This window comes from Choloepus didactylus, chromosome 1 (assembly GCF_015220235.1).
Source record: "Choloepus didactylus isolate mChoDid1 chromosome 1, mChoDid1.pri, whole genome shotgun sequence".
Lineage (NCBI taxonomy): Eukaryota > Metazoa > Chordata > Mammalia > Pilosa > Megalonychidae > Choloepus > Choloepus didactylus.
Window position 1 is genome coordinate 24,575,126 of NC_051307.1, and position 15,726 is coordinate 24,590,851.

A 15,726-nucleotide genomic window follows, 5' to 3' on the forward strand; every position below is an offset into this window, starting at 1 on the left:
AGGTGGAACCTTTTGATTAGGTTATTTCAATTTGACCCACCTCATTCAAGGTGGGTCTTAATCCTCTTACTGGAGTCCTTTATAAGAGGATAAAGGACATACAGAAAACAGAGAGAGAGAAACACCCAGAGAAGCTCTCAGAAAAGAACCCAGAGAAGCAGAGAGATGAGGACACACCCACAGAAGCTGGTAGAGGAAGCCACTGAAGCCAGAAGCTGAAGCAATGAAACCTGTAAGAGAAGGACCAGCAGACGTCACCATGTGACTTGCTATCTGATAGAGGAGTCCAAGCTCACCGGTAACTGGTCTTCAGAGAAGGTGTTGTCCTGTTGATGCCTTAACTGGGACATTTTCTTGGCCTTATAACTGTAAATTTGTAAGCTAATAAATCTCCATTGTTAAAAAGCCAGTCCATTTCTGGTATATTGCATTTTGTCAGCTTTACCTACAGATCAATGAGTTTGTATATTTTAAAATTTTGATAAATACAATAGCATCCTGTTTAAGATAAATTTATGCTGTAAGATTTTAGATTTCATAAAAGGTTAAATGTATTGAAATTTCAGGGGAGGCTGAAACGTTATTTCTACGTTATTTCTACGGGGATCTCTAAGGGTGTTTTGTTAAGGCTGCCTGTGGAGAGAAAATATTGAGGACAAATAAATTTTCACATACTAAATTTTCACCTAATACTTGAATTTTCTTAAAATGAATATGGTGTTATTGACTGTCTTCCTGATCTGCAGAATTTTGGGAAAACAAAATTGATGTTGGAAGTGGTCTGTAATGAGTCCATACACTTCAGGGTGGAAAACAGTTCCTCAAATTGGGACCCACACATTTGCCGGGTTCAGACAGTTTCCAACCTCAGAACAAGTTGTATTTCTAAAGTAAGTGGAGATTGGATACATTTTCCCATTCAACTTGAGCAGCTGTGAGCAAGGCCCTGCGCTGAGTGGAACACAGAAAAGTTTAAAATAATATTCCCCTCCTACAGGAGCTCATAATCTGGAAAAATAAGAAAGCACTTTTTAGAGAACTACAAACTGGACTTTGGGAAGGCAGAAGAGCAAGGTCATTTCTGGTTGCATTCATTTTCAGAGTTCTTTTATTACGTGCTAGGCATGGGCTAGAGGTTCCGAAATTGCTGAGTTGTCAGCATTTGGGAAAGGGTAAACATTTCTTAAGTGGAGATTGGGTATACTGATTGTTGAAGATGGGCAGACAGGGGTGAGAATGTGGGATAGGATGGCAGTGGCATTTTGTGTCTATTCCATTAGTCACCTGGCTTGGCAAGGTAGGAACCTGTACCCACTCCCTTCTCACTGACTTTCCCTTACTTGTGTTAAGTAGCAGCTGAGGGCTTGGGGCTAGGTATTGTAAGATTGCTTGCTTGTGGCTGGCGGTGGAATACAGGGCAGCTGGTTTCAGTGGGTAACTTTAAAGACAGGTGGATTTGATTGAGGTGGTTAGGATGTTTTTGGTGGGGAAGGCTGATGGAACTTGAAATATAATTGCTGCTTTTCCCCAAAGAGCCAACTATAAAACATCTGTCACCCAGCCCATGTTGCAGAATTTCTCATTACACAGACTATTGCAGGATTTCTGCCATGCACCATTTCTAGTTACCACTTCAACAGTAGCACTGTGTTTAAATCACTGTTTCTCAGAGTTGCTTTATGAACCACCTGCATCCGGATCACCTGGTTAGCTTGTTAAAAATGTAGATTCCTTAGCTCCATTACCAAATCAGAACTCTGAGGGTGAAGCCTGGGAATCTGCACCTTGGCAAGTTTCCCAGGTGAGAATCACTGCCCTAGTTCCTCAGCTATATGTGGAGCTTTATAGTCATTTGTTTGCTATAGCGAACTTTTATTTACCAAAAATCATCTTTTTGAGCCTATCTGTATGGTTAAAATGAAATACTCTGTATCAGACTTGTTCCTGATTTTAGAATTGGACTTGGAATAATAATGGTATACTCATGTCAGGAAACCTTAGAGATGGTGGGTCAGCCCTCAAAGGTATCATTTCCTCTAGTGGAGTCATTCATGTGCCAAAGCAAACAATTCTATGCAGTGAGTTGAGTGCTAGTGAACTGGAAAATCCCTGAGCATTGCAGAGAAGGGTGAAAGAGTGATAGTGATTAAAGATAGAGAAGACATCATTGAGATGACATTTAAGAAATTCACCTCAAACCCATTACTTAGGTGGTTAAAAGTATACATTTTAGTCAGGTGAAGAGTAATTCTGGGACACTTAGGTTTGTTAGAACACAATGGTAACACACACACACACACACACACAACACCTTTATGTAAGCATTATTTCTTTATTGCTGTGGGAGAATTTGAAAGCCAAATTGGAAAGCTGCTTTTTTTTTTTTTTTTTTGGTCAATTTCAACAGCGGGAATTTATTGGCTAATGGTTTTGAGGTTAGAAGTCCAAAATTGAGGTGTCAGCATCCTAGAACTGTTGTGTTCTGGGACTGACTGCCAGTGATCCTTGGTCCTTGGCTTTTCTGTCACCTAATGTCTGGCAGATCAAGTCCTTCTACAGAAATGTCTGAGCCAGTCTTGGCCCTTTTCATTCCATATAAATTTTAGAAATGGAAAGCTGGACTCTTCTGTGCAAGTTTCACTTATTGGTTTCACTGTTTTCCAGACCTTATTAGTAACAGAGCTACACTCTGGATCAGCTTTTTTTTGAGTGCTTCCTATTTCTCTCTTCAAGTTTCCCTACTTTCTCTGAGGAACTGTCTTCTATATTCACAAAATTTCTAATATTCTATGTTCTCACCCCCACCCACCCACCCGCCCCCTGCCCCCCTTTATTCTTTCTTTTTTCCTTCAGTTTTTAGGTACTGGCTCTAACTGCTAGCAGTGAAGAGACAGAGGCTGGCCTCCAGTTGAGCACATTTCTGGGGAAGTGGGTCAGATCCTAAGTAACTTTGCCATTCTGGAAGCCATGTCTTGTATAGTTTGGCACTTTTCAGTTCAGTCTTCTGAGTACAAAACTGGGCTCCCTACCCATCCCCCACAGAGCCCACTTACTCATCAGCAACCTGCAGTTTGTCACTTCAAAGACAAACACACACACTTCCTTGACACTTACTTCCCCCGACCCAAACACAAGCACACCCAGTGTCACTCATGCGCCAAGAATTTTTGGAATGATTGGATATGTTAGAAGAATCCGTCTAAGACCAAGAGATCAGGAACTAGAAGTCTTGGAGGGTTAGGCATCAGAGAAAACCCAGCAACCTTGGTAAGTTTCTCAGTTCTGCTTATTACTGTGGGATTATGTTTAGATTGGACCTGGAGTGTCCCTGGGGAGATATGCTGGGATGATCTTTTCGATCTTTAAAGCTAGCCTTTGTTTAACACTTAATGCACAATAGACATTATGCTGAGTGCTTTACACGCACTCATTTAAGCCCACCATCCTTATGAAGTATTTACTACTTAACATTTTGCTGATGAACAAACTGAGGCTCAGAAAGATTAAGTAACTTGTCATGCAGTGCTCTTCAAATAAGGCATGTTACACCACAGCTTTTCTTAAAGTGCTGCATTGATGTGCATAGCTTTTCATTATAGCAGTAGGAAGGTACTAATAGATTAGTCTATTCCAGTCCTAACAGTCCGTGACTTTACAGCTGTAGGCAGTAAGCAGGGTTTTGAAGAATTGGGACTCAAAGACTCCTCTTCTAGATAAACAGTGGTGATAAAATGAATAGTTCCAAGAAACACTCTTGAATGGGACAGTACCTACATGGGGGCTCTGTGGAGCCATATGTTCATTCCATGGGTTAAGAAGAGAAATTTATCTTGGCAGCACAGAACAACTTGAACAGAAAGAGGTGTGAAGCCAAGGGGATGCCCTTAGATCAGAATACTTTGTCCTAGGAGCCAGGAACATTCTCCTTACTCTCCTCATTACTTTTTCCCATTGTCTTTGTGTGTGTGTGTGTGTGTGTGTGAGAATTACCTTCTGAAATTACAACTGGTACTTCTCAAAAGAAAAAAGGCCATAGCAAAAAATTTTATTTTAAACCAACTGAAAACAACAGCTCAAGAGATTTATCTGGTTACAGTGAATAGCTGTTTGACAAAATACCTTTTGAGAAGAATTTCCAATACAAGTATACATTAAATATGTTAACTTAATTACAGTTGACTATTTGTAATTGTTAATTATGAAGAAAGACTGCATAGAAATTGGAATCTTAAAATTCTAATGAAATCAGATCATTAGCTTTTGTCTAACAAATTGTGGGGACAAGTTCTTGGATTAATTTTAGTACATTATTAATATAGTGGTTCATATTTTACAAAATAGTTTCTCATCCTCTAATGTAAGCCTGCTCCAACCTTGTTAAGTTCATCCACATTCCATGGATAAAGAAACAGGCAGAGAGGAAAAGTGGATTCTCTGACCCATTGTGATAGAGCTCATATATTGTACTTGAACCTAGATTTGGGACTTAATTTCAAATATGCTCCTTTTTATTAAATCTTTGTATCTTGTACAAAGAGAGGTGGTCAGCTCTCTTAGATGTCATTTACCATGTTCACTGTTAACAATATTTGATTTTTAATGAATTTAGTGTCATAGCCTTTCAAATCCCCTTTAAGAATCAAATAAAAATATTAGTTTTCAACTGAAAATGTCTAATTAGAAAATTGTAACACGGGGACAAATACCAATTTCCAAATCTGTTCATGACATAACTGGAGGATAGTGTCCTAAATTTATAACTACAAAGATATCATAAAAATTTGTTTTAGAATGTGTTTAGCCCATAGTTTTTCCAGTTGAGTCATTAAAAGTACTTATAAACAGTTATAACACACAAACCATAGCACTGAACTAAAAAGTGACATGAATGCATTTTCTAAGATAAAAAAAAAGATGTAGATTTGAAGATTAAAACAAAAATGTTTGCACTCAGAATACTGCAAACAGATAAATCTTTTAAATGACCTTAATCTTAAAACTTAATTCAAGGCAATACATCCCAGTGACCAGATCATGATTAGCAAATCAAGAAATAACAAAGCCTGAAGTCTTTAAGTTTATCCAGCAGGGTGAGTCATGTTTCTTTGTCATCCTCCCACGGCAGCAATTTGTTCCATGTGATTGCTAGTAACAGGCATCATACCCTGTTAATGCTAACATGTAGGAGTCAGTTGAAGGTAAAAACCCCTATCACGATTAGCATTAACAGCATACAGCCTACAGTCAGCCTCCAGAATTCAGAGGATGAGGCATAAAGAATTTAAACCACAGATTTCCCCTTCCTGGTTTGCACCACCTGCAAGAGAGAGAGAGGGTTGTGTATGCACATCAAGTTCTATAGTTGGAGCGATCGAATGTAAATCTTAAAGCAAAAATAATATAAATTGCAAAGCAAAAATACTCCTCATTTTCTTTTTTAAGGAACAAACATTGTATCTTAGGAAGTAGTTTGCTGAAAATGGTGGAGAAATTGGCAATTAAAAGACGATACTTTTACCTTTAGGTGATTTTCAGACTTTTTAAAATTGTTTTAAATTCTGTTGTGTAGTTCTAAATAAATATTGTCTTCTTTAAAACCAAATTTAAACCACTCTTCAAAATCCTCAAATGTCAAAATGAAAAGGTGGGGAGCTTGTGTTCTGACACATTATCTTTTCTGACTTATATCTTGCTTGGGAGCTAGGTAACTTAAGGAAAGGCCAAAATATTGAAAATAGTACTTAATGATTTATGGAAGTTAAAAGCAAATTTACCTGTTTTACAAAGGAAGAGTTCTGGCTAGATTTTCATTCTGTAATAAGTAGTGGAGATTTTACCTTTATTCTTCCAGGAAATATGACACAGGCAATGGAGGTCTTGCCTACAAATGAATCCACCTTAAAATGTCCCTGGCTACTATTTTGAGATTCCTTTGGGGAAAGCACTGCATAGTGGCTTTGGTTTTGTTCTACGTAAAGGAAGTATAACTTAGAGAGCGCTCTGTGTCTCAAACTACTTGTCTTCCGCAAAGAGTTGATTAAAAAAAGAAAAAGAAGAATTTGATACTTCCTGTAAGAGTCTGATTTTACTCTCTCAGATAAGTGGCATTTCTCCCACAAGCTTCTGGTTTCACTGTTACTATAGCAGAACCTAGAAGTTAGAGTATCATTCAAGTATGTGGTCTCCTTCAGTACAAAAGGGGAATCACCTTCTCTTTTATTTAATAATGAAACCAGGTAGATGTAAAAATGTGATTAAGTTCAAAAGAAATGAATAAAGTTAAAAATTCCCCAATGAATATATTTTGACAGGGCAGAATATCGTGGTTTGGAAATTTCCAAACCAAGGAAATACATCTTTCTTACTGACAGTATTTTTTAAATTTTGCTATTTTCTGAGATGAATTACTTTCAGGATGCAATGAAAAGCTTTGAATTAAACTGTCAATTCAGGATTTTAGTTCATTTTACATAATTTCAGTCAACAAAGATTGTAATAAAAATAGGGACTTTTTTTTCCCCCACAGTAGCATGGACATAGCAAATGCTCAATAAATATGTATTAATTTCCTAGTATTATTTCTTCCCCAACTTGAAATAATTTAACCTCTGTTAAAGATATATATCTAATTAGTACTTAAGGTGAATTACTTGCATATTATTCTACACATAAATTTACTCCTGTTCTTTAAAAGATAATATCAGGGCACAGATATTAAAAGAAGTATTAGTGTAATAAGTGGATTTTTCCCCTTGTACCTTTTTTTACTATACATATGAATTGCCCTATTAGAATACTCACAAAAGTGACAAGTGTTTTTGATAATGTATAATATTGTATTTTATTATTTTATTAGTGCACACGCTAAAAGTATGTTGAAATAAAAAGCATCAGACAGGTCCCCTTTTGTTCTCAATGCTCAAACATAAATTTTGTGATACTGTATTATATAGATTTCTCAGGCAGGATAGATTTTTAAAACTTCAGAGAAATGAACAACTTGTCTAAATATACCACACAAACTTAAGTCTCATTTAAAACAATAAATAGATGAAAAACATTAACCTGAATAAACAGAATAAAGGAGAAAATATTTCAGAGCAGTTTAATATATATACATAGTAGACTTTTAGAATGACCAGGAAAGTCATTCAACCATCAGTGTTGAAGCTGTGCTCGCTTTCAGTTTTTTGGACTGGCCTTGCAAGGAGGAGCAAAGCTAACCAATCAACAATAGAATGTTTCTGAGTGGGAATTAGTGATCACAGGCAAGAAAGGCTAGTCTATTAGGCAAAGCACTGGGCAGAGCATGAAGTCATGAAGTAATAAGACATGAAGTGGCTCTTTCTGGAATCAGTACAGCTTCCCAGCTGGTAGAGTGGCAGAGGAAAAATTAGACACAATTATAGACCCTGCAATCAACAGTGACAGCTGCTAACCAAGCGATAACAATGTGACAAACATAATTTGGAAAGTGTAGCCATAGAAGAGAAATTTATATGGATTATACAATATAAATTAGACTGGGGGTCTTGACTAGGATAGTTCTGCGGATCTACTTAAAACCTCTTCACTCCACAACACTTTTAAGCTTACAACATGAAATATCCATTGTCCATATAAGCTTCACCGTAAATCTAGGCTACTTGAAAGAATTTATTACTGTTTGGGCATCAAAACTATTTCTTCTCACCTTAGATAAAAATCCAAGATGAAGCATTATGCATATACCAGAGAAATAATAATATCAGATATTTTTCATTAAATGGCAGGCTTCTCTTCCTCTGGTAGTGAGAAGTGAACTGAAGGTAGCACTACAGGACATTGTCCCTTAAATTATGCTTTCCTGAGGATTTTTGTGTATGTGGGGGGTGGGTAGTGGATAGGATAATTTCAATATATCCTTTCATTCTTACCTTATTGATTTAACAGGAAAGACAATATCAGCTATGTATTCATAGTTGAATATGTGCTAAGTGTGCCACTAAGGATCTTTTTTTTTTCCACAGATGAATCATGATGTTATTTCCTTCTACAATGTTACATCTCTATATATTTTCTTAATTTTGCTACTTATTCTCAGCACCAACCACTTAATATTTGCAGTCCAAAAACGGCCATAAAGTTTTCTTTAAAAAAAAAAAAAACAAGTGTTTGAATTTCATAACCAAAGTTATCATGTGACAGCTCTGATTTCATTTACCCTAAAATATACAAATACTTGGAAACTATTAGTTTGTTGTTAAAAAGTGAATGTACACCTATTTTCACTGAAAGGCATGATGTTATGCAATACAATTTCTAGCTCGAAAGCCATTTTAATAGGTGAAAGGTAATGTAATTATGCTTTACATTAAAAAATGTAAACTTTTTGAACTTGACATAGTTAATTTTTGGAATAACAACAATTTCTTAATTACTTTTTGACCTAGGATCAAAAATGAAGATGGCTGCAAAAATGCTGCTCCAAAGACCTGCCTTCCTAAAACTTCATCTGTCCTAGTGGTCCCCTTTCCTTCTACTTATCTTACCATTGCAACCATTACCTTTGGGTGAGAGAACCAAGGTGGCAGGTGACATCTCAGGTAGGCTGTTTTTGAAATGCAAATAAGTCATTTGGAGAAGGAGGAAAAGGGTGGGTTGACACCCCTCCTATGGGCACCTTAACTTAGACGTGTTTATTAGGTTAGTTAGCTAGTCATTGAAAACAGAGATCAAGGACTGAGGAAGGTGGTTCCAGGGTAGGTAAACTTTAATGGGGATGAAGAATGGGAGAGAACACAAGTGATTTAGAGGAAAGGTGAGAAGGATATGCCCAAAATAGTTCTAGAGCTCATTCTTTTCATGTTCACCACAAAAAAGCCACAATTATAAGTATTTAAAAGAGCATCACCTGAGTTTTAGTTCAGTTCTGTTTCAAACTCTCTACATGCCATACAAGCTCATATTAAGTGTTTAATTTCTCAGTTATTCTTCATAAAGATCTTCAATATTCTCTGACAAAAAAACATTTAAGTGAATGGTTTTCTAAAGTGTGTTTATTCGTGCAAAGTTTCTTTATCACGTTTTCTTTAGAATACGATTATTCTGTGTTACATCACAGCAACTGATTTTAAAGATAAGTCAATCTGTGTGTTGTCAGGAAGTGGGGCAAAGAGTTTTATATTTCCTCTCGAATTCACATGAGTTCCATCATTTAAAAGGAATGATGTGACCTTCCTGCTACCAATTGAGACCATAATCCACTGGGGTATTGAAAACACACAAGTGCGATATATAAAAGTAAAATGGCTTGTTCTGAAGAAATAACCCATAGCCTGAACTGTCAGCAAATGATGAGATTGCTTTTCTTATCAACTTTACATTTAAGAAAAATTCCCTGTGTGAGTCATGGCTGGCAACCACCTCCCCCCCCAAACAGCACATGATAAACTCACTTTGTCATAGTATTTTATTTCCTTAAAAATCTAAGATCTCTTGATATTTCTAAATTAATAGCTTTTTATTGAAAAGATCAGTTTACATGACACAGCTTTAATACAACATACCTTTCTGTATTTTGAGAATTTAGAAAATGAGGGTTTTAAAGATATAAGCCAATAATAACATTAACACATGAAACTAAAAGTGGGATATACTTTCAAATGGTCTCAGAAGAAAACAGATATGGATATCACAGAATCACTCTGGAAACATTATTATTTTGAGGGATGATTAAATTGCGAATGCACAAAAAGGATGGGATATTGTCCTTAAAGGATTATTCTACTTTACTCAATTTCAAAACAAGGAAATATTTTCCTGAAACACCGTGTGGAATTTATTTACAAACTAAATAACCATCCCAATAGTTCTATTATGGATAGCGATTACTACCTTCACTTTTCAGGTAAGGATGTGGGGGGTGGGGGGAACAGAGCCAGCCTGAGTCTAGCTCCCTCCCCTGGATCAGGGGATTGCAAAGGAGGGACTCCCTCACAGGAGCTCAGCTTCAGGCTTGACACTGGTAAAATGTTATAAAATGAATATAAACAAAAACAAGGGGTGGGAGTGAGAGAACTCCAAGGAATGATGCAGTATATTGCCTTACATTATGGCCATAACTTCTTCCATCTTTATAAAAAAATGTCTTCCTAATAACTTTTAACTTTCTAATAACATACTTCCATAAGAGACTTCTAATAATAATTTTCTTTTGCATTTAGATGATATTTTTGATAGCCTTCACTTTCCCCGCCCCCCCACCCCAGATCAAAAAAGGGATGGAACTTATCAAGCCCCAGTGTTCTGTCCATCCTTTAAGGGCCACCCCTCCAAGAGGCCTTTCTTCACTTTAGTTCATAGTATTCACTCTCAGCTCTACAACTTTTACCTCACTGTTACCTGTTTCTTAGTTTTATGTACAGGGTCTGTACATATGTACAGATGTCTGGCATCATAGGAAAGGTTCACTTTTTTATATCTACAAGGCATAGTTCATACTTTTCTGTTTCTACAGGCCATCATGGCCCTAAGCCAAGAAGAATTTGTGTATTGAGAACTATGTCAGACAAACTGAACAAGTTCTGTGAACCAAAGGTTTTGTTCTGCCTTTTTAAAAATTAGTTTTCTTATGCTGCTACATGTATGGGGTACCCTGTGTTACAAGCAAAGACTGTACTGTTTACTTTTTACACCCCATAGCATTTTACACAATGCCTTTAACATCCCAAATGAGGGGGACATTTGGTGATTCACAAGATGTCATCTCTAAACACAACTTCATACATACATGTATATCTACTTCAAGTTGTTCCTCAATTATGGACTTGCCCATCTTACTTACTGCCCCTTTGCCTTCTTTCTCTTTCTCCCTCTCTATCTTTCTGATGACAAACTCCTGGAGGCTGGGCTCTCCATCTGGCTCCTGTGTGCCCCCCACCCTGTAACCCCAAGGTGATTACTGCTCTCTGCATCCTCTATCAGAGCACTCACACATTACACTCATTCCATGTGTCTCCTCTATGGTGCTGAGACTGGGTCTTACCTCAAAACTTGATCCACAGCTGGCATGCAATAAATGTGAATGCATGAGGTTCTCAAAAGGCATTTCTATTGGCTTAACTTGCTTGGATTTGGCACTGGAGCCTTTCTGTAAAATTTAACTAATAGATTCTTGGCAAATTAGTAGAAGCTTATAAATGTGGAATATATTAGTGAGATTTGTTGATATTACAGATTAAAAATGAAGCCCTTTAGAGAAATCCAGGCTTTGATCTTAATCCACAGAGCATAATCATCAGAAGGTAAAGCTAGAGAACTAGAAATAATCATATGGAGTTGTAGGTAAAAATGAGATTTTGCTCCCTTTTTAAAACCACACTTGGATGTCATAATCATGTATTTTGGTTGTGTAGGAGATGTCTTTGTTCTTAGGAGATATATGTGCTAAAGCATTTTGAATAAGATGCCAGGTCGGTATATAGATATATACATAGAGATAGAGATATTTATATAGATAAAGATGATAAAAAGATAGAGAAAGAAAGAGAGAAAGAAAAAGAAAGAAAAGAAAAGGAAAGAAAGAAAGAAGAAAGAAGGAAGGAAGGAAGGAAGGAAAAGAAAATGTGACAAATGTTAATCACTAAGTGAAAGGTCTAGGACTGTTCATTGTTCTGACTTTTTCAACCTGCCTGGGTTCTGTGCCTGACCCCACCAGTGTTACTAGCTGTGTGGTATATGGCAAGTTAATTAACCTGTTGAAGTCTTGGTTGCCTCTCTGAAAATGGAGATAACAACAGAACCTACTAAAAAGGTCATGGTATCTAGAATAGGCAAATTCATACTGACAAAAAGTAGATTAGATTCTGATCGATATAGTAGGAACAAGTTCACAGAAATGTTGCTATATTATGTAACTTTCTTGGGGTAAAGTAGGAACATGTTGGAAGTTAAGCAGTTATCTTAGGTTAGTTGTCTTTTTCTTACCCCCTTGTTATGGTCTCTTTGAAATGTTCTTTTATTGTATGTTTGTTTTCTTTTTAACTTTTTTTTTCATACAGTTGATTTAAAAAAGAAGGGAAAGTTAAAAAAAAAAAAAAAAAAGAAAAACAAGGAAAAAAAAAAAAGATGTAGTGCCTCCTTGAGGAGCCTGTGGAGAATGCAGGGGTATTCGCCTACCCCACCTCCATGGTTGCTAACATGACCACAGACATAGGGGACTGGTGGTTTGATGGGCTGAGCCCTCTACCATAAGTTTTACCCTTGGGAAGACGGTTGCTGCAAAGGAGAGGCTAGGCCTCCCTATATTTGTGCCTAAGAGTCTCCTCCTGAATGCCTCTTTGTTGCTCAGATGTGGCCCTCTCTCTCTGGCTAAGCCAACTTGAAAGGTGAAATCACTGCCCTCCCCCCTACGTGGGATCAGACACCCAGGGGAGTGAATCTCCATGGCAACGTGGAATATGACTCCCGGGGAGGAATGTAGACCCGGCATCGTGGGACGGAGAACATCTTCTTGACCAAAAGGGGGATGTGAAAGGAAATGAAATAAGCTTCAGTGGCAGAGAGATTCCAAAACGAGCCGAGAGATCACTCTGGTGGGCACTCTTACGCACACTTTAGACAACCCTTTTTAGGTTCTAAAGAATTGGGGTAGCTGGTGGTGGATACCTGAAACTATCAAACTACAACCCAGAACCCATGAATCTCGAAGACAGTTGTATAAAAATGTAGCTTATGAGGGGTGACAATGGGATTGGGAAAGCCATAAGGACCACACTCCACTTTGTCTAGTTTATGGATGGATGTGTAGAAAAGTAGGGGAAGGAAACAAACAGACAAAGGTACCCAGTGTTCTTTTTACTTCAATTGCTCTTTTTCACTCTAATTATTATTCTTGTTATTTTTGTGTGTGTGCTAATGAAGGTGTCAGGGATTGATTTAGGTGATGAATGTACAACTATGTAATGGTACTGTAAACAATCGAAAGTACAATTTGTTTTGTATGACTGCGTGGTATGTGAATATATCTCAATAAAATGATGATTAAAAAAAAAAAAAAAAGAAAAAAAAAAGTAGATTAGAGGTTTCCAGGGTGCAGAGAAGGGAGAATGAGGAGTTATTATCTAATGGATACAGAATTTCTGTTTGGGAAGATCAGAAGTTCTGAAAATAGAGGTGATGGTTTTATAATTTTGTGAATGAAATTAATGCCTTTGAATTGGATACTTAAAAGTGGTTACAATACTAATTGTTAACTTATGTCTATTTTATTGCAATAAAAATACATGAATGTGAAAAAAAAAAAAAAAAAGGTCATTATGAGGATGAAATGACAATGAATGTAAAACATTTAGCCCCCTGCCAGGCTCATAACCATGGATGTTAGCTATGATAGTAACAGGCAGTCAACAACACTTGCGGAATACCTGGTATCTGTACGTCTATCAGATGGTGCACTTTTCATTTTAAAAGTACATGTCAAGGTACATTTACTACTGTACAACTGAATAGTTGTATAAATAAGAGGTTATCTAAAAGCACATACAAGTCAAATTAAAACAGTTCTTTGGTTTATCCAAATCTCTAAGTGATAAAGTCACCAAATGAAGGTACATCAAATGTTTTCTGGGAAATAATTATCTGAAGCATTTGATTAGTCGTGTTTGTTTGTTTATGAAGGAGAAAAATGCATTCTGAATCAGTTAAATACTTTAAAAATAAACTTTTTACTGTGACAGAATTTTTAGAGTCCACTTTGTACATATATACTTTACATTCTCAGACTATTTTTATATCTCCCTGTGCAAATTAGTTTCTTGAAATATGCAAGAGTGCAAATTTACATGTAAAAATAGCAAACTCATACAGGGCTGCCTGTGTGAGGCACTGGTCTGGCTGCTTTACCTACATGAACTCATGTGTGCACCCCACCAGCCTTCAGATGGATTAGTATCATCCTCTCCATTTACACAGGGGGCACTGAGGTGCAGGCAGGGAAGTAACTAGCCTAAGGTAAAAGTGCCGGGAAGAAAGAGGCAGTGCTGGGTTACGAATCTGGGCAGTCTGGCACCAGGTTCTTAAGCTCCATGCTGGCCTACCTGATGGTGGATGAGCAACGATTCCATAAATTTGTTGTGACCACCAGGAACCTCTACTCTGTATAGAACATTCTCATTTATGGAGAAAATACCCCTATTGTCATTGTATATCATTGTTTCACCTTATCCAAACGTGAGTTTCACAATTTTGTTAATTCATCTGTTTGATATTCTTCTAGCAATGCTTTAACCCTGTCTACCCCCACATGGTTATTATTTTTCAGAATTAGCCCAGATATTCACAATCAAATAAACCGCAGTCATCTGACCAACATCAAGCCTCATTTTCTGGCAGTCCGTAGAGGCTAAAGAGTGGTAATTGCACCTTTTGGGTATCAAGTGTTCTTTCACGTTGCTGGGTACCTCGGAGTTAGGAGTGAAGATGCTGAACTGCTCTGATGTGTTAATTTGAGGATAAATGTGGTTTTGCTTGAGGGCCGGAATATTGTAAGCCCAAAGACACCGATTGATGGACTGAGCTCGAGCTTTTCATAGCTGGTGAGAATTATATAGCAGCAATCAAATTAAAAGCACTGCATTTCCTTAAGATTCTGAGATTAAAAGAATATATATATATATATTCACATACACATATATATACATATGTATGTCTGTATATGATGTTGTCAGTGGCAAGTTGGGATTAAAAGAAACTTAAAAATTTTAACATTTTTCTTTGAGAGAAACTCACAACTTTCTAATTCTATCCAATTTCAGGAAATGAGTAAGTTTTGAACTCAGTAAGAACAATGAAGAAAAAACATATATGATGCTTTTGATAGTCAATTAAATTTATACCAGTCCTTACGTATTCTAACTCTCTTTGGCCATAGAGGGTATTATCATAGTAAGTGAGTTGTGCCTTAGGAGATATATGAAAGTGTGTTTGGTAGTCACACTAGAATCAAAATTTCACCAGCTTGAAGAGACTTTAGAAATTATTCAGTCCCAGCCACCCAGTTTAGAAATGAGGAAAAGGAGACATAGGAATTTGCACAGAGTTGGTAGAAGACACATGCCTTGATTCTCAGGCTGGCAGTCTTTCCACAGTACCCTGCTTCTGTACTGTGGAATGGAGACTTAGCACCCAAACAATAGCTATTAAAATCAATGGCTTCAGCTAAGTAGCAGCCAATGACTCACAAAAATGTAGAGATGCCAGCTAGCTAAGGACAGGTGTGCTCAGTCCAAATGCAACATAAAGGGTCTTCACACCACTCTCCACCATTCAAGTTGGTTAGTCCCACTAACTCTAGAATAGGGATTATGAAACTTGACCCCCAAGAGGGCCATGGTTGAGATTCAAGATTGCTTTGAGTCCAATGACATTGAATGCAAAACTGTATGAGGATGTGTGAGGATGTGTGTGTGTGTGTGTGTGTATGTATGTATATATTAATTTCTGGGAAAAGAGTTCACAACTTCTATTAGATTCCCAAAGAGGTAGGAAGAAAGGGGGTTGAGACCTATTACTCAAAATGAAAAACTTCTGTTAAATTGAATGGTAGTTCTTAGTCATGACATAAAATAGCTGATGAAAAAGCTTGTTAAAAGTTAAAAGTTAAAACCTGAGGCTTTTTTTGGGGGTGTGTGATGGAGTTTTTGATTCATAGAAGACTGATCTGGTGAGCTATGAAGAGGAAGGTTA

The 15,726-nt window shown here is 37.0% G+C and overlaps 1 protein-coding gene across 2 annotated transcripts in view; it reads left to right on the forward strand.

Annotated features, from left to right (window-relative positions):
* The window catches only part of MRPL39 (mitochondrial ribosomal protein L39), a 46,418-nt gene extending 31,758 nt beyond the window's left edge, over positions 1–14,660 (forward strand). The window contains exons 10-11 of one of the 2 annotated variants that reach the window (XR_005216381.1): positions 8,433–8,585; positions 14,303–14,660. Coding sequence is in view for 1 of the 2 variants with exons in the window: in XM_037833205.1 (XP_037689133.1) it covers positions 8,433–8,444 (12 nt within the window). In the remaining variant the exon portion in view is untranslated. Of the gene's footprint in view, positions 1–8,432; positions 10,153–14,302 lie in introns of those variants that run through there. The other variant, XM_037833205.1, reaches the window with a different exon arrangement.
* The last annotated feature ends 1,066 nt before the right edge of the window (positions 14,661–15,726 follow it).